We start from the raw sequence: 18,220 nt of genomic DNA on the forward strand, positions 1-18,220 counted from the left end.
CTCGATCATCTGACAAAGTGCATCGACGGACCACCGAAGACATTAACAGAGTAAGGCAAATTGGGGAACCATGCCGTATTAATGAAACCACTACCCGAGCAACACATCACATTAATGATGACGTCGCAAAGGCACGCCGCATTAAAGGACTCTGACAAAATGAACAGTAAAAAGAATATAGACTCCATCAGGGCAGGCACAATATGTCCCCCTGGGCTCTCTCATTATTTGAAAAGTTTCAAAATACTCTATTGACTTGGGCATCAGAGACTTCCCGCCCCAAGGCCGTCCTCTCCCAGATGCTTCCTTCTTCGTTTTTGCAAGCTCAACTTTAAAGACCTGAGTTGCTGAAACCTGACTCAAAAGCGTAGAAAACACGATGTTAATAGAGTCCATAAACGTTTTATACCAACTAAACGGCAATAAAGATAATAGAGGCAACCGATGTAAATACAAAAGACAATGAAGAGTCTCAGATTGATGAGTGCAAAGTAAGAAGTTAAGAGCACTGTTAGTCATTGACCATGCAACGTTATCAACCATAAATCCTTTTTTTTTTTAAATGATCAACCTTAAAAAGCACACAATGGTCAACAATTAATCCAATGTAACTTCCAATTTTAATGGCTAAATGAATTTTAAAAAACCACCATAATAAGACATTAACAAAAAATTATATTTATTAATAAAAAATACCAACATAGTGCGTAAGGCCACATGGTCGGTAATTGTTTAATTCTCAAAGAGAGTCAAAGTTAAGAAAAAACGATGCATCTCCTCTTGAAGATGAAGAGAGACTTTGGATATTTTAAGGTACCCGTGGTTTTTTATGCTTAATCACAACTCACCAGAGAGAATTCTCAATGCCCTTGAAGATCTTTGTGATTTGGTCGGCCTTAGTTTTTTGTTTTTTCGGCTTCCCCAGTTTTAAGGTAGTCAAACCTAGGCAACGAAGGGACTGCCCCCCCGGCCATTGAAGGTGGTGGCGGTGGCTGGGTGGGGTGGATACTGCCCCCAGCCCCTTGTTTTGGTTATTGTCACTAATCACTATAAAAATCAATTGATCATGGGTTTCTGTTGTATTTGAGTAAGAGGTGCTCCAGCGCGTATTGTGTTGTCTTTCCCGTTGGCACAAGCAAACTATAACAGGAGTGCATTTGACTCCTCTGTCTGTCACCAATAATTCACCATATTGGTGAATTTCCTTTATTACAAACCACATTTATATATATTCTACTTTTATTTTGTTATGTAAACTGTGACACGTTTATTATCATTAAATTTTTTTTTATATTTTTAATGAAAAAATTCAAAAGTTGATGAATTGTGCCAACCCATCGTAACAGAATATATATGAATAGGATCAACCTTGTACGTTGATGTTAAAACTTGTCGTATGGTTTCCATTTGAAGAGATATTTAATATACTCAGTAGCGGAACCATAAATTTGTTATAGGGGAGGCCAAGCAAAGTTAAAATTATAATAAAATATTTTTTATTCTATTTTTGAGTCAAAATAATTTATAAGATCAAAATAATTTTGTAGAGGAGGTTAAGATAACGTTTTAGAGAGAAAACTAACACAATATGAGATAATATAATCCTATTAAATCATAAAAAGACTAATACAATTTTTTTTTCAAACTTTGGGGGTGCCATGGCCCCCCTGCCCCTGTGTAGGTCCGCCACTGAATATACTTCAAATCTGAAAATTTATTGCAAATTTTGGCTTAAGCATGCATGCATAAAACTTTGAAATAGTTCATGCTATCCAGTCAATCATATGATCAATTAGCATGAAAATCCATAGATTATAACAAAAGACATCTAGAGTATAAAGTAGATGCTCACATAAACAAAATGATTATATTAGTTGAAATTAATTGTAATATTCCATGGAGTTGATTTTTTTAAAAGTATATTATTATCTCTGTTTTTATATTAATTCCTATACTAATGGCATGATAACATTGTATTATTTGAAAGTCTTGACTTTGCTCTGGTTGACCATATATATTGTTAATTTTCTTGATTTTCGTCTCCTTCCATAATGATGTGATCAATTTGAGTCCGAATCAACGAGATAATTATTATTTGGTTCTAGAGTACTTTGATAATGAGAAATGATAGTTGCAGTTGTGAGTACGCAAACGACATGCAGTCGTTTTGAAAAAAATGAATAAATACGAAATCCACATGAAAATAAAATAATTTTTTAATAGTGAACTCCACTTTTTTCAAAGCTACTGCACGGTACTTGCGCACTCCATGACTGTACGTAACATTACTATATTTTATCATTACTTTTTTATTAATTTTTTACTACTATTCACAGAATATCTGAGATCACCTCACTATCCAAATGCCACTAATCCGGACTAATCCTTACATCACTGACTATCCCACCCCTGTCAATTCTGTATTAGATCATTATCCCAAAAAAATATTGAGCGCATAAAGTTTCAAACTTTAGCTATGCATGCGTCATGGATTCAAATAATCTATATATATATATATATATATATGTGTGTGTATGTGTGTATATATATATACACATACACATACTATATTATTGTTTTTAAAGCATGAATCTTAGCTTTTATAAACCACATCATCAACTCTCCCATCATATATGTTATTATTAAATGATAATTAATAGTGTCATGATCAGCTGCGGCCTATTTGTATTATTATTAAATTACTAACCTTAAAATAAAACATATATCTCCAATTAAAATTATTCTTTTCTAAAAACTTAATACCAAATTAATTTTGAATAATATATTCAATTAATTAATTACAAATATTTACTTTAAATTAGTAGTTTCTTAAAGCACTCTCATTGGATTAGTTAAATTAAAGTACATTTTTTATGAATGCAAGATGAATTTAGCATTTAGTTATTACATTCACATAAATTTCTACATTGGAATAGTCATTTTTTCATTATATGACAATAAAATAATATAAGATGAATTTAACTTTGATTATTCACATCAAATCTCCAAATTGGATTATCCATTTATTCATTATATAGTAATGAGTAATTAATAATTTTGAAAATTTTTTAATTTTTTTAATTATGAATTTATTTTATTTTATCATATTTTACTATTCATAATATTATATATTAATTAGTAATTGTATTCTAATTATATTTTTTCAATTGTCATTTAAAATAGAGAGAGAAATAATTGATATTAAAAGGAGAGAGAAAGAAATAATATAAAATGGATTTGATGAATGAATAGTGTGTTCCAAATTTAGAAATTAGTTTAGACTTTACTGTAGCTATATTCCCAATATTTGGAATATAGCTAATTCAATGTAAGAGATCTTATGACCTAATAGTTAAATTCTCATTAAATTTAATTTTTATCTAATTCAATGAGAATGCTCTTAGTAGTTGTTTTTTTCTTGATTTATGTCCATTGACTTTGAAATACAATATTAATATATAATCATTGGTCTATATTATACCTTCACTCAATCAAATGATCACTCGGCTGCTGCGTACCCACCCTTTTTCTACGGCAGGGTAATTAATGGAAGCAGAGGCAGGTGCTTTATTTTATAAGTCTCTTTAAATTAATAGAAGACTAGCTAGAGGGTTGTGGGGTCGGCACCGGCCCTGCAGCCGCGCGGATGTCAAAGTTTGATAACGACTTCAATAATATATAGAACACACATACTAACCAGAGATGAAACATAAACCTCCAAAAGTCAGAGCTTTAGAGTATTTCTGATGCAAATAATCTATTCCCTTGCTCACAAATTAGCTGTTTGCTATATAAGGGGACGTCCTCTCCTCGTCCTTTTGCATCATTTTTCACTTGTAAACCCAAAACAAACGAGTATTGGGAGCAAGATTCTGAGAGAAAATTACAATATAGAGGGCAAAATGAATTGCCTTGTGGTTTCTCAATCTCGTTTTGGCATCGCCACCATTGTGTTCTATACTTGCCTCTGGATCCCATTGGTGCAAGTCAAGAAAGCTCTGGTAAGGATAGTAGGGCTCCTCTTTTTCAGCACGTCTGAGCAGAATGTGGAGAGCTTGAATCATGAGGCATTATGCCTTCCGGTTACAAGGTTTACAGACTTGCAGAGGTACAGCAATCGAGGAAATGAGAATGTGGAGGATACATGCTCCATTTGCTTGGTGGAGTTCGAGAGGGAAGATGTGGTGAGCCAACTGTCCAGATGCGGCCATATCTTCCATATGAACTGCATCGAAAGGTGGGTGGACCAAAACCAGTTCACCTGCCCTCTCTGTAGGTCGTATTTCATTTCTGATGTAAATGCTCATTCTCATGCAAACTGCAGCAGGGGTAGTACCATTTCACGTATCCCCTCGTACCTGGATTCTTTTTCTTAGATTAATTAATTTTGATATATTTTCAGATGGGGGTCTTTTCTTCCCCAGTTCGCATGCATCAGCATTCCCATAGAATCATTAAAACTCATTACTCGTTTTCTTCGAAGTTCAGACAAACACGAGCGTGTGCATGTGTACGTGTGTTTTTTTTTTTCTTGTCTTTTCACTGATGGAGATCAGGGCTAGCTAGCTCCATTAAATTAATGGCCGGCCATGCATGTTGAGAATGATCGAGAGATCACCTGATGCTGCCTTTGGGATCGACCCTTTCTATCCACTATCCGGGGAGGAGCTGGCTTTTAAGGGTTTTAGGCGCCTAATATTCCGATTCCGATTTATTAATTTTCGATCTTTTGTCCTCCTAATTCCCTGGGAACGTTTACACATATTTCGTCTTCTGCGATGCGGATGGAGCTCATAAGTTCGAGCTTTTTGAGCATTGACTCGATCAAAGGTGAAAAAGGGCATCTTTGTCAACGTTGATCTGCATGAAAATCTAGCTAAATATGAGGCGTAAATATCTAAAATATTATAGGGTTCTTCTTTTTAATTTCTAAGCATATATTATATTAAAATGGAGTCCACGATCCGGCCGTCGACTTCTTTCTCCTCCACTATGCTTAAAAGCACTTTGTCCCCTTTTGGATTGAAAAATAAAAATAAAGAGGTATATATGGAATAATTGAAATTAAGAGATCAGAAGAGAAAGCTGGTTTTTGTTTTTTGGGGGGATGAAGGAAATGGAGCATGCATGGCATGGAAATTGATAAGAAAATATGTAGTTATTTTCCCTTGGCTGGGGCCTGCAACTCTCTCTCTCTCTCTCTATATATATATATATATTGTTTTCCCCAGCTTGCTCATCTGCAAGAACAATTTGCAGCGTGAAAACAACAGGTGATCGAGAAGGTCCAAAATTTAAGAACGAATATGGATCAATTGGAAGAAATTAAAGTTGATTTTATTTTACATGACCCCAATTTCCATAGAAGTTGACTTTGTGTAGTCAAGGTATTGTTATCGTCATCCTTTTAGAAAAAAAAATGGAAAATAGAAAATTACATTACTTAGATGTTAAAAAATTGATATAAAAAAAAAAAAAAAAAGATGTTAAAAAATGGGTAATATTTTAGTGGATATACATACAAAGAATAAAGTTAAAAAAAAAAATTATCATAGTGCATCTTGAATTTAAAGATGTTAATATAATTGGGTAATATATATATTATTTGAAATATTTATTCAAATCAATAAATATTGCTAGGGATTATTCATACTTCATTTTGTTTTTCTTCCATGTGTTGCTTGCTGGTTTTATATTTCTTTTTATGGGGGAGGGAGGGCTGGGGTTTGACTTAATTCTTGAATATTATACTATATATGTTAATCTGGGCCGGAAGTGATTTATCGGGCTACGATTTTAGGCCCAATATCCTGTCTCTGTCAGCTCAGCCCGTATTAGAGGTCTAGCATTCGGCCCAAGAGGCATCGTCGTAAGCCTGTTCGGAATTCATTTGAAGACGACGACGACGAAAGAAGCAGCAGCAGCTCTTTGTATTGGTATCAGTGGTGGGGGGTTTTGAGCTTTTCGGGCAGTGGCTTTTGATCTGATCGCCAACCGGCAACCGCACAGAGAAATGGTAATATTTGATGTTTTTTTTGGATGAACCGATTAATAATTAGGTTAATTTGGATGATCTATGAATAATAGATCCGGAAACTTGCTTTTGCTGTTCGTTATTCGCGAGTACCGAGTTCCTGATATATCTCTGAAATCTCATGCTATTGTGGTAATTAGCGATGGGTCTTTATATCTATAATTTTCTTCTTACACACACAGATATATATATATATATATATATATATATATATATATATTATATACAAATTAATATCTTGCAATCATTTCTGCTATTTTATTCGTTCGTAAAACTTTCGTTGTTGTGTTGGCTTTGGCTATTGTGGATCGGTGTTTCTCAATTGGGGTAAATGCTTGGAATCACTTTTCCATTTACTTAGGGATATGAACGACAACGCTTGATCAAGGTGATATTGTTTTATGACCTATTTTGGGCGTGTTCGTTATTTGAAGGGCTATTTTAGCTCAATAACCACGTCAATCACCCCTCGGATTGATCTGTCATAACCATAATTCTACAAGCTCATTAGTCATTACCCGTGTGCTCTAGTTTTGCTGGGTCTGGGGCATGATAATTGATATAGTCAAACATATTACTATCTGAGGTTTTGATATCTTTTAAAAGTTGTACGGTTTCTAGGTTGACACCTAGCCAATGCTAATATCAGCGTGCTCGCTCCTTTTTCCAGGTTTCTGCTTTTGTATCTCAAAAGAATCCATAAAAATTTTAAGAGGTTTGGCTTATGTATTGACAAAAAGGAAATGTGAGTCAATGACTTGTGCTTCTTGAAAACTGTTAGTACGAATACGATTATGCTTTGCTTTGCCTACATTCCCTAATCTTAATTGAAGAAAAAGGGTGCTATTCGAATAATTTATCTATCTGTGTTCATTTCTCGCTTGCCCGTTACTAGGATATAGGCTACCTGTGCATGCCTCAACTGCTTTTCTGATAGTCTCCAACATCAAAATCATTAGATTGTATTGCCTTCTTAGACAGCGTTTATAGGTTCCTTTTCATCAAATCTCATGCATTAACTCTACTGCAACTTCTATGTTTATGCGTTTTTATGTTTGCTGCTTCTATAATGGTTTATGTTCCTGTACTTGCTGTAGATTCACTTTGTGCTTCTTATTAGCCGCCAAGGAAAAGTGAGGTTGACAAAATGGTATTCACCTTATACACAGAAGGAAAGGACTAAGGTATCATCCATCGAGGCTTTGATCTTTGGGGTGCTATTTTCTTTCTCCTTTTTTTTTTTTTTTTTTTTTTTTTTCTCGCACACTTCTAACTGAGAGTACTGTTAGATAATCTCTATACTATTCTGCATTTGTTGTGAAGGTTCTACGTGAGCTAAGTGGAGTGATCCTTACCCGAGGACCCAAGCTCTGTAATTTTGTTGAATGGAGAGGGTACAAAGTTGTTTACAAAAGGTAATGCAAGAAAATGACCATTTTTGCTGTCATAATGAAAACTCTTTCTCGTGTAATATTGTTTGTCATCTTTGTTATGTGCTGATGAGCTGGTTCCAATAATGTGTGTGCAGGTATGCTAGTCTGTATTTCTGCATGTGCATTGATCACGAAGACAACGAATTAGAGATCCTTGAAATAATTCATCATTATGTGGAGATTCTGGACCGATACTTTGGCAGTGTTAGTGAAAATAATCTGACTCATTTATAAAAAATTGATTTTGATAAAGGATAATCCTCCTAGTAAAATTTATTCACTCATTGCAGGTCTGTGAGCTGGACCTGATTTTTAACTTCCATAAGGTATTTTCCTCTGTGTGCTTTATGACCAACTTTTATATGCCCCTGGCATTTTGAGGGTAGTTTTTATGTCCACCTATCTGCCATGTTGACATGTTGTAAATAATTCAAGCTTTATGGGGTCCTTCCAAATGTGGCTCAACAATAACATCACATTCTTTTGGATTTTTACTTGCGAAAGTAAGTTCATTTGCTTCATTGTTTGTTACTTAACGTGAAGGCCTATTACATATTGGATGAACTTCTGATTGCTGGGGAACTTCAGGAGTCTAGCAAGAAGACAGTTGCACGGTTGATAGCTGCACAGGTATTCTTTTTCGTTGTCTAATTCCTTTGTTTGAGAACTTTCCGGCTTTGCTGAGTGCATTTTACGGTTTGTTATTAGGATTCATTGGTGGAGGCTGCAAAAGAGCAGCGCAGCTCAATAAGCAATATAATTGCTCAGGCTACAAAGTAGGGGACGGGCATATGTAGTTGCCAGATATATCGGTTGAAATTGAAGTGTTACCTGTATTGTTGTTATCAGTGTCTTTTTCTTTTTTTCTTGAATGCACCGTTTGTTATTAATGTGTTTTTCAGGTTTGTACAAATATTGCTGCTCTGATTTTTCCTTAATTACATGTTTGTATGGTTGATTCATCAGCCAGATACGTGAGGCCATTTTTTGCTAGGTACTTTACATGTTAATACCACTCCAACCTATCAAAACAAAGTTATACCATTCCACTGCTCCAAGTGTATCTTTAGGGCTGGTTTGAACAGTAAGATGAAATGAGATGGTTTTAGATTAAAGTTGAAAATTGAATAAAATATTATTATTATTTTGAGATTTAAAAAAATTAAATTATTTATTATATTTTATATGAAAATTTTTGTATAGTGAGATGAGATGAGATGATTTTTGTATCCAAACAAGATGTTATGTGCTAGGCTGCAAACCTCACTGCTGCATTTTCATTTTCTTCCAATTTTCAAATTCTCTTCCATTAGTGACAGCCAGCTTAATCACGTTACTGAAGTTAGATCGATTGGTGAAATCTTGATCTCCAAGCCTGGAACACCCGAAAAGCTTCTTTACAAATTAGTTTTAGCGGTATATTCACAAGGCAAGGCGCTAGGAATTGTTGAATATTGTATTGCTTCCTGGATTCAAGTAGTTGAGCTCGGCTGAGTTTTCATCATATGGAGGAGTGTATGAAATTCTATTAGCTTGGACTGGTGAGGGAGTGCTTTTTATGTAATGCATTGTAGGGAGCATTTGTTTTTTTAAGATAAGTTACCCATAAAAAAATAATGATGGTAAGGCATGCCTTAACGGCGGCCATCCCTTCAGTAACTGAATTAAGTCGGTGAACCTGGCAGCTCCCCTATGCTGAGCCACATTTAGGATTATTCAGAACATCTTATTAACAGTCTGATAAATACAGGATCTCTATGGAATAATCACCAGTAAGATTGAATAGAGGCTGCGCAAGTGCCTAATTCATTCGTTGATACCTCCCTCCCATGCACCCTTTCCCCCTTTTATACAGCCGAAATAAATCACAAGGCAAATCTTCCTGATGCTGTTTCTCTTACCTTCCAAGATCTGAAATTTCTTCCAAGTTGAGGTAGCCCCCCCCATCTTCCAACATCCCCTGATTTAATTTAGGTAAGACAATAACTTCCTGCAAGGTTGATACAGGAAAGATGATAATTATAGTAACCACTGAAGTGGAGTAAGATACTTCAAATTCTGGCTTATATTTGCAGAGACAGCAAGAAGATGAGCGTAATGTTGATCTAATTTCCGTTAACAATTAATACAAACCTTCAGAAAATATCCAGGTCCATAGAATGAACAAGCACTCCATCATCTTCCCACCGTATTTCCTTGCCGTTTGGATCTTTTCCAATGCATTGAAGAGGTGTATCTAATGATGGTGGGCTCTGCATGCAATCAAGGCTGATGATCAGGACAAGTGATTGTATGGGTAAAGAATATGTTTTAGCTTGTATCAAGTCCTCTGAAACATTCATTTCTTTTAGTTCCTCAGCATGCAGTCTTTCAAAATCAGTATTTCCAAGAACCAGGATGAGAAGATTTATCTTTTAATGAAAAATGTAAGTAGACTACCATGCAACGGATCAGAGGCCAATTAATTCCACGGAAAAAAGGGTGTGCTTTGATTTCATTGGCACCGGTGCTTGATCCTAACCGGTTGGCTGGGTCTCTTTGCAACAAGGCATTAATCAACTGTCTGGCTGTAAGACTTACCTGCAACATCAAGGATTGAATGATGCATGTCTAATATGATAGATCCAGTCGTTAAAGAAGCTAGTGCCAGTCATTTCCAGCATAAATTAAAGAAATAAATTATGTCACATTAAAACATAAGATAGACAAGCTTTTGTGATCGAGAACGTGGATCCCCGAAATCATACACATCTTATTATTGATCTTATGAATCAGCGGCATAAGTTTTATCATAGATAATAGCAGTCCACTCCTTTGAAAATGATGTCCATGATTCTTCCAATTGCTATTCTTCATAAAACTAAAAGTGATGGACCATTTGCAGCAGAAACTTAAACGGTTTTGATGACGAGCAACCTCATCTGTCAGTGCAGTATATTTCATGTTTCTTTTCCAGAAAAGTTTTCAGATTAGTGACTGGAGCCTTAAATCCAGGCTTTTCAGATGAATATTGATTGAAGTAAATTGCACGTTTTCAATTAACGGTGAGCAGTTTGAGACTTTCTCTTCTAACCAACATTTCTCCAGCAGCCAAAGTCAAGATTAATAGCATCAGCAACAGAAAAAGTGCAGGGCAATTAGCAGTTTTTGCTTCTGAAAATGGATAGATTACTTTTTTTCTAAATAATGAATTGCTTGCTTACAAAAAAAGGTCTGGACTCAAATTCCAGCATACAACCTTGTGGTAATTTTTTTATATTAAAACTCTCATAACTTTGAAAAGTGTTCCCACTTCTTTGGCAGTAAGAATGTAGGCGATCAGGTCATCCGGAATCTTTGTTGTTGGAAAATCCCAAGTATTGTTCTTCAGTGTAAGATGGAACTAGGTTCAAGTTTAACCAAAAGTCAAGTTGACTACCATTAACCCACTCAATTAGACAACATCATCAAACAAAAAAAGCTTCAGCTGGGCAGTAAAACAAATATTTCCATACACACACACAGCTCATTAAAAATTTTCGTAACTTACAGCAATGCTGCTTGGAAAGGTCAGGTCTTTGTGTAATATGTTGGCAAATGTCTTCTGCCTGTTCTTCCCCCTAAAAGGTGTACGACCATAGAGCATCTCGTACAACAAGATACCTGAATTTAAACATGATTCACTTCAAGGATTGATAACAAAATTTATGTTGACAATTTTTATGTTTGGAACAGAAAACATTTTGTTATAAAAATAAAGAAATGAACGAGTTTCTTTATATCTCCAGGTAGATCACCCACTATATTTTTACCTATCAAAGTATGGAGTGTGATTCTACCATATTAAGGACTCAATAAACCTTCTAAAGTGTAACTTCAGAGTGTGGGAATCCTAAAGTGCCTTTATTCCTTTTTTTTCAATGTAAAATGCCTTTCCTTTAAAATTTAATCAGGAAGCTCTCTCTCCCCCTACAATAAAAAATTCCATACAATAAAAAAACTCCGGTGAGGTCTGCTGGGTTTCAGCAGTGAGTTCACAGCGGAGCAGTGATCTGTAGGTGTGGTAGAGTAGATGGGGTTCAGGAAAAAATTAGTCATAGAATCAAAAGCCTTTGTATTGATAAAGGATGGAAACTCCTTGCTCATAACAAAGAGAAGTTGGAAGATGGTGAAGGAAGTGAGACTTGGGATGGTATCGGTGAAATGGTTTGCTAAAAGCTTTGAAGGATATTTACACTACATCAAGGGAGGGTGCTAGGAGATTCATTGCACAAAGGTGCTCAAATGCCAATGGTCGATTCATGGCGCTAGTAGAGTATGGTGGGGGTGGAAGGCGAAATTTTATACTTATACCAGAAGTCGAAAGATATGGAGGGAATGGGTTGGAGGAGGTTGGCAGGTGCACTAAAGGAGGCTTTAGCGGGGGAGGAAATCATGTTTAGTAACACTAGTGGAGCATCACAAAGACCGGCGGGGGTGGGGACCCAAACACAGAGTATGTCGTATAGTGAGGCTCTAGTGCAGTTGACGGTGCTGGTGCAGCCCCATGTGCAAATATGTGGAGTGGCTGGCGGTGGCTCAAAGCAAGCCTCCGTGAGACACACCCAAGGTAAGGGGATAGAAATGGCCCTTCACAACACTGGTACAGTATGTGCGCACTGGAAGGGAGGTGGTGGCAGGCCCGTTGTTGATATGGCAGGCGATGGCGTGCACAGTACCTTGAAGGACATACAATCTCAACTGACAACTCTGCAGGAGCAAGTGGCTGCTCTAATAGGTTGCGTTGAGGAGGACAAAGTTGTGGGTCTGGGCTACGATGCAAAAAGGTGTTATGGGCCTAATGTGGGCAATTACTCTGGGCTTCTACCCGCGGGACCTAATAAGGACCCAATGTACCTGGGTTGATATGCTGGGTCTCGGCTTATGGGGCCGCCAAAAAGGAATGGATTGGCTGTGAGTAGATCATCTGGGCCTCAGCCCGTGGCGGAGAATAGAGGGAAGGCCAAAGCCAATGCTCAGCCCGTGTGAAGAATTAGAGGTGGAGGCATGGTTGCCCTGGGCCTTCCACCAGCAGGAGGCAGCTGACCTTGCCGAAAAAGGCCCCGACAGAATTGACGCTAGCCATGGAACCTTTGGTAGGAGCTCAGACGATGGAGGTGATAGAAGGGAAGTCGAAGGCAACAAACCCATAACTAGATCTTGCTGATGTCATACCGTCGGATGTCGGATCTCAGGCCAAGCAAGGACAAACAAGGCTGATAGATGGAAAGGGTGAGTCCCCACCTGAGATCCAGGTGATCTTCCCTCCAACGCAGCACCTTGAAGTGGCACAGGTGCTGTTTTCTAAAGCTGAGGGTATTGTTGAGGCCACAGTGGGGCCTTCTTAGATGCTGGTGCCTATAAGTGACCCCTCTAAGTGGTATGGTAGTCACAGTGGTTTTGAGGAAGAAGGGAGAGTGCTGTTGGTAGGGGTGGGCAGCGGGGCCCTGCACCCTGTTGCCCCACCCCCCATGGGCCTCCAGCAAAGGAGGGGGACAAAGGGGGCCTAGCCTCTGCCCCGCATATCATATATGTATTTATATTATAAAAAAAAAAAAAAAAAAAACCCCTTAGTCATAAAACAACGTCGTTTTGTATCTGAAAAAAGGGCGTCGTTTTATGGCTGGGGGGTTTTTATAAAACACCCCATACCAAAACGTCGTTGTTCAGGTATGGGGTGTCAAGAGCCCCCCCTCCCCTGGTCCCTTCTCTGTTCTCTCACTCTGAAAAGTTCCAATGTTCAAAAGTATAAAGAACTACACATCCAAGCACTCCTCTAAAACTATAAAGTATGAAACTGTATAATTTTTTTGTATTTATAAAGAACTGTATAATTTATAAAGAACTATATTGTCCTTTATTTATTTTTTGTATTTATATAATTTTTGGTATCTAATTGTTTTTCTTGTATTTTTTTAGCTTTTATAATCTTACCGTCGTATGCGCAGCTCAAGCCTCAATCCTAATCCCAAGCCCAAGGACCAAAATTCAAATGATTTATTCTCATCTTGATCTCCATCTCATCTTGGTTAGCCAGATTTTAGTTCGTAATTTTTTCATTTCTAATATGTTTGTAATTTTAATTTTTGTTTCTTGTTATAATTCTAATTTATTTTCCTATTAAATTGTTGATGTTTCATATTTTATGATCTCACAGCATGCAGCACTAATTATATGTCTTTCCACCCTTGGCCACCCACCCCAAATGTCAAACAGCTCACTTAGTTGTATTCAGTGGTTCACTTATTTGTAATATTAATACAATGTCCCTTTTATGTTTGTAATTGTTTTCTCTTAATTTGTATTATTGTGATAGCTTAGTTATTATTACTAATTTATTACGTAGTACTTTATCTTCTCTTAATTTGTATATTATTTTTATTATTGTAAAATTTTTTTTTTTTTTTTTTTGTTATTTGAATTTTTTTTTTGTTAATTTTTGGGCCCAAAATGGCCCAGAGCCTGGTCTTGTGCCATTTTGGACCAATTTCAGCTGTTTCTAGGCCATTTTGGGCCCAGAAACATGTTCTAGGCGCCGGGGACGGATGGGGATTGAGGGCCGGGGGCTAGGAGGGGGTGTTGGAGTCCCAGTGGACACCCAGGGAAGCGATAGCGGACACAGTCGGGGAGCCCATTCCCCTCAACTGCTTTTTGCCAGGTCAGTATAGGATCTCAAATTGGGTTTTGCATAAGGTGAAGGAAATCAAACATTGTGTGGGAATTGAATGTGAGGGTTTTGAGAAGCGATTCATGGCCTTGCTCACGGCCATTGAAGTTGGAAATGTTCAGCAAAAGAAATCAGGTTCTAAGAAACAAAGGGAGCTCAAGAGACTTAGGCTCCGTTTGGATACAAAAACACTCTCAACCCATCTCATCTCATCTCATCTCATCATTACAACTTTCCCAAATTCTCATACAAAATATAATAAATAATTCAACTTTTTCAAATTTCAAAACAATAATAATATAAAAAAATAATATTCTAACAATATTTTATTCAACTCATCTAAAACCATTTTCATCTCACTATCCAAACAAGCCCTTACTTGGTCTCTAAACTATGAGGGTAGTTCAAGCATAGAGAGATCTAAAGGGAAGGGGATAGAATCATCGTTATGAAGCCTAAAATTATTTCTTGGAACGTCCAAGGACTTAACAAGGCAAATAAGCTTCTTTGGATAAAAACTTACTACGGGAGTGGAAGGCGAATATTGTATGTATACAAGAAACTAAGCTGAAATATATTACAAGAATAATTGTTCGAAGTTTATGGAGCTGCACTTATGTGGATTGGGCCTACTTTGAGTCTGATGGGGCTTCAAGAGGGATTTTAGTTATGTAGGATAAAAAAGTGATAGAGAAAATGGAGGAATTCATTGGGCAATACACAGTGGCATGTTCGTTTAGGAATGTGGAAGACAATTTCTTGTGGGCATTTGCTGGTATTTATGGGCCGAACTCAGATAGCAATACAAGACTTCTATGGGACAAACTAGCAGGAGTTCATTGTTGGTGGGGCCTTCCATGGTGCATAGGCAGTGACTTTAATGTAACAAGGTTCCCAGGTGAACGGTTAGGAGACAGTAGGCTACGACCTGCAATGATGGAATTCTTGGAGTGTATTTTTTGCTTGGGTTTGGTGGATTTTCCACTCATTGGCGGAGCTTACAAGCAGTCCAATCAGCGCATGTGGTCTAGACTGGACAGATTTTTAGTCTCGTCAGAGTGGGAGAGTCATTATCTAGACCTGTGTCAAAAGAGGTTGTCTCGCCTTTGTTCAGATCACTTTCCTATCTTGCTGGATTGTGGTGGTATTCAAGGAAGACGTCAGTATTTTAAATTTGAAAATATGTGGCAGAAAACTGAAGGCTTTGTGGATAGGGTTAGACAATGGTGGTCTTCATACCAGATTCATGACACTTCTAGTTTCATTTTTGCAGGTAAGCTAAAAGTTTTGAAACAAGATCTAAAGCTTTAGAATGTTCAATCTTTTAGCGATATGGGTGATCGTAAGAAGTCTATGTTGGAGGAGATACAGGACGGTTGGGCGCTTTCCTTGGAAGAGATGTCTCAGAAGGCAAAGTTAGTGTCAGAGTTAGTGTCAGATTTAGAGAGGGTTATCTTATTGGAGGATATCTCTTGGCGGCAAAAATCAAGAGCACTGTGGTTAAAAGAATGAGACCGAAGTACGAAATTCTTTCATAGAATGGCTAACTCTCACAAGAGAACTAATAACATTGAGATTATGAATATAGATGGCATGGCTTGTACGGAGCTTTATGTGATTCGAGAGCATGTGGCTGGTTTTTTCAAACATCTACTTACTAAACAAGTGGGATGGCGGCCAAAGCTCTCGACTGACTAGCCTTTGAGTCCATAGAGTCACAAAATGTTTCTTGGTTGGAGAGATCCTTCGAGGAGATAGAGGTCCTTGAAGTGGTGAGGAAAATGGTTAAAGATAAAGCACCTGGCCCCTAATGGATTCTCTATGGGATTTTTCCAAACATGTTGGGATGTGGTGAAGGAGGATTTAATGAAGGTGTCTCAGGAATTTTTTTCGGTTGGAAAATTTGAAAAAAGACTAAATGCCACTTTTATTTCTCTTATTCCTAAGAAAATTGGGGCCATGGAAGTGAAAGATTATCGACCAATTAGTCTTATGAATGGGGTGTATAAGATCTTTGCTAAGGTGCTTGCTTGCAAACTGCTTAGGAAAGGTGTTGGCAAAGATCACTTTGAAACCCCAGAATGCATTTGTAAGTGGTAGGCAAATTCTGGACTCAGTTCTCATCGCCAATGAATGTCTAGACAGTAGATTAAAATCTGGCGAGAAGGGGATCTTATGTAAGTTGGATATGAAGAAGGCCTATGTCACATGAATTGGGACTTCTTAATATACTTGCTTGGAAGATGTGGATTTTGGAAGAGATGGTGCTCGTGGATCAGATGGTGCATCTCAATAGTGAAGTTTTCAGTGTTGGTAAATGGCAGCCCAGTTGGCTTCTTTAATAGCTCACGAGGCCTAAGACAAGGGGATCCCTTGTCTCTACTTTTGTTTGTCATTGTTATAGAGGCACTTAGCATAATAGTTCGACCTTAGTTAACAATAGTTGTGTGACTGGATTCTCGGTTGGTGACCCCAATAGGGGTATTCTAAACATTTCTCACTTATTATTTGCAGATGACACATTGACTTTTTATGAAGCAAAACAAAACCAGATGCGGGCATTGAGGGCTCTCCTACTCTATTTTGAAGCAACATCAAGCCTGAAAGTTAACTTCGACAAATCAGAGCTAGTGCCTGTTGGCAATGTGAGCAACACCTGGCAATTGGCTAATATTCTTGGATGTACAGTTTCCTATCTTCCCATGAGCTATCTTGGCCTCCCGCTAGGAGCAGCTTCAAGGGCTAAATCGATATGAGATACAGTGATAGAGAAGACTAAACGTAGATTGACTAGTTGGAAGAGACTGTACTTGTCAAAATGTGGTAGGATCACTTTAATCAAAAGCACTTTGTCTAACTTACCAACATATTTTTTTGTCTTTATTCCCAATTATAGCTAGTGTGGCATCACAGATTGAGAAAATACATCATGACTTCTTGTGGAGTGGTATGGGGGAGGAATTCAAATTCCACCTAGTCAACTAGGATAAGATATGCTCTCCTATCTCTTCTGGTGGATTGGAAATCGGAAATCTGAGGATTTTTAATAGGGCATTACTTGGGAAATGGTTGTGGAGATATACTAAGGAACCAGAAACCTTATGGAAATCGGTGATTGATTCTAAATATAGAGAGGTGTGTGTGTGTGTGTGGGTCGGGGGGATTAGAGCACTAGAGATGTGAGTGGGGCCTATGGAGTAGGACTTTGAAGCATATTAGACGAGGATGAGAGATATTCACTCGTCACACTAGACTTGTGTTGGGAGATGGCTCTAGAATTAACTTCTGGAGTGAGTCGAGTGACCTATGGTGTGGAGATAATGCCCTTAAGAACTCATTCCCCTCAGCTTGCAGGATTGCATGTGAAAAAGAAGCTTCAGTGGCTGATGCTATGGTGATATCTGGGGACCAAGTACAGTGGAATGTGAACTTTAGTAGGGCTGCCCAAGATTGGGAGGTTGATAGCTTTGAGGATTTTTTTCGTCTTCTATACGCCATGAGACCGAGAACTCAAGGAGTTGATAGGTTGTGGTGGATACCCACAGGTAAAGGCATTTTCTCGGTTCGCTCTTTCTATAAATCTTTCACACATTCACAGGATAATCAATTCCCATGGAAGAGGATTTGGCGAAATAGGGTGTCTCCTAAAGCGGCATTTTTTGCTTGGTCGGCTTCTCTGGGGAAGATTTTGACGATGGATAACTTACGGAAACGTGGGGTCACCATAGTAGATTGGTGTTGAATGTGCAAGAAAAGTGGCAAGATTGTAGGTCATCTTCTACTGCATTGCGAGGTTGCTAGAGCGATATGGGATGATGTGTTCTACATACTAGAGCTAGCCTGTGTAATGCCCGCCACAGTGGCTGCGTTCTTGGCTAGTTCAACAAATCTTGGAGGTGCTCCACAAATCAAAACAGTGTGGAAAATGGTGCCTACATGTATTATGTGGTGCTTATGGCAAGAGTTAAATGACCAGACATTCGAAGACAAGGAACGCTCTCTAGAAGATATTAGATCACTCTTTGTTAGAACTTTATTTCTATGTGGTCATAGCTGTTGATTTTAATG

At 37.7% G+C, this 18,220-nt stretch overlaps 3 protein-coding genes across 4 annotated transcripts in view; 2 read left to right on the forward strand and 1 right to left on the reverse strand.

The window, feature by feature from the left end:
- Nucleotides 1-3,902: 3,902 nt before the first annotated feature.
- LOC108997319 (RING-H2 finger protein ATL18-like) lies at nt 3,903-4,376 on the forward strand. Its single transcript, XM_018973527.1, has one exon. It carries the CDS (start codon nt 3,903-3,905, stop codon nt 4,374-4,376), a length of 474 nt encoding a protein of 157 aa, XP_018829072.1.
- Nucleotides 4,377-5,868: 1,492 nt separating this feature from the next.
- LOC108997289 (AP-1 complex subunit sigma-1) lies at nt 5,869-8,511 on the forward strand. The gene is made up of 7 exons (XM_018973495.2): nt 5,869-6,016; nt 7,132-7,218; nt 7,358-7,449; nt 7,563-7,671; nt 7,758-7,793; nt 8,011-8,097; nt 8,176-8,511. Exons 1-7 carry the CDS (start codon nt 6,014-6,016, stop codon nt 8,245-8,247), a joined length of 486 nt encoding a protein of 161 aa, XP_018829040.1. The 5' UTR covers nt 5,869-6,013; the 3' UTR covers nt 8,248-8,511.
- Nucleotides 8,512-9,073: 562 nt separating this feature from the next.
- LOC108997379 (phototropin-2-like) overlaps nt 9,074-18,220 on the reverse strand; it is a 32,207-nt gene continuing 23,060 nt past the window's right edge. For both annotated transcript variants that reach the window (XM_018973610.2, XM_035684870.1), the window contains exons 21-24: nt 10,997-11,109; nt 9,907-10,047; nt 9,601-9,719; nt 9,074-9,457 (exon numbers count right to left, since the gene is read on the reverse strand). In XM_018973610.2, the coding sequence (XP_018829155.1) occupies nt 9,603-9,719; nt 9,907-10,047; nt 10,997-11,109 (371 nt within the window). In that variant the 3' untranslated portion in view covers nt 9,074-9,457; nt 9,601-9,602. The remainder of the gene's footprint in view (nt 9,458-9,600; nt 9,720-9,906; nt 10,048-10,996; nt 11,110-18,220) is intronic.

The sequence above is a fragment of the Juglans regia genome, chromosome 13, assembly GCF_001411555.2.
Source record: "Juglans regia cultivar Chandler chromosome 13, Walnut 2.0, whole genome shotgun sequence".
In the NCBI taxonomy this organism is placed as follows: domain Eukaryota; kingdom Viridiplantae; phylum Streptophyta; class Magnoliopsida; order Fagales; family Juglandaceae; genus Juglans; species Juglans regia.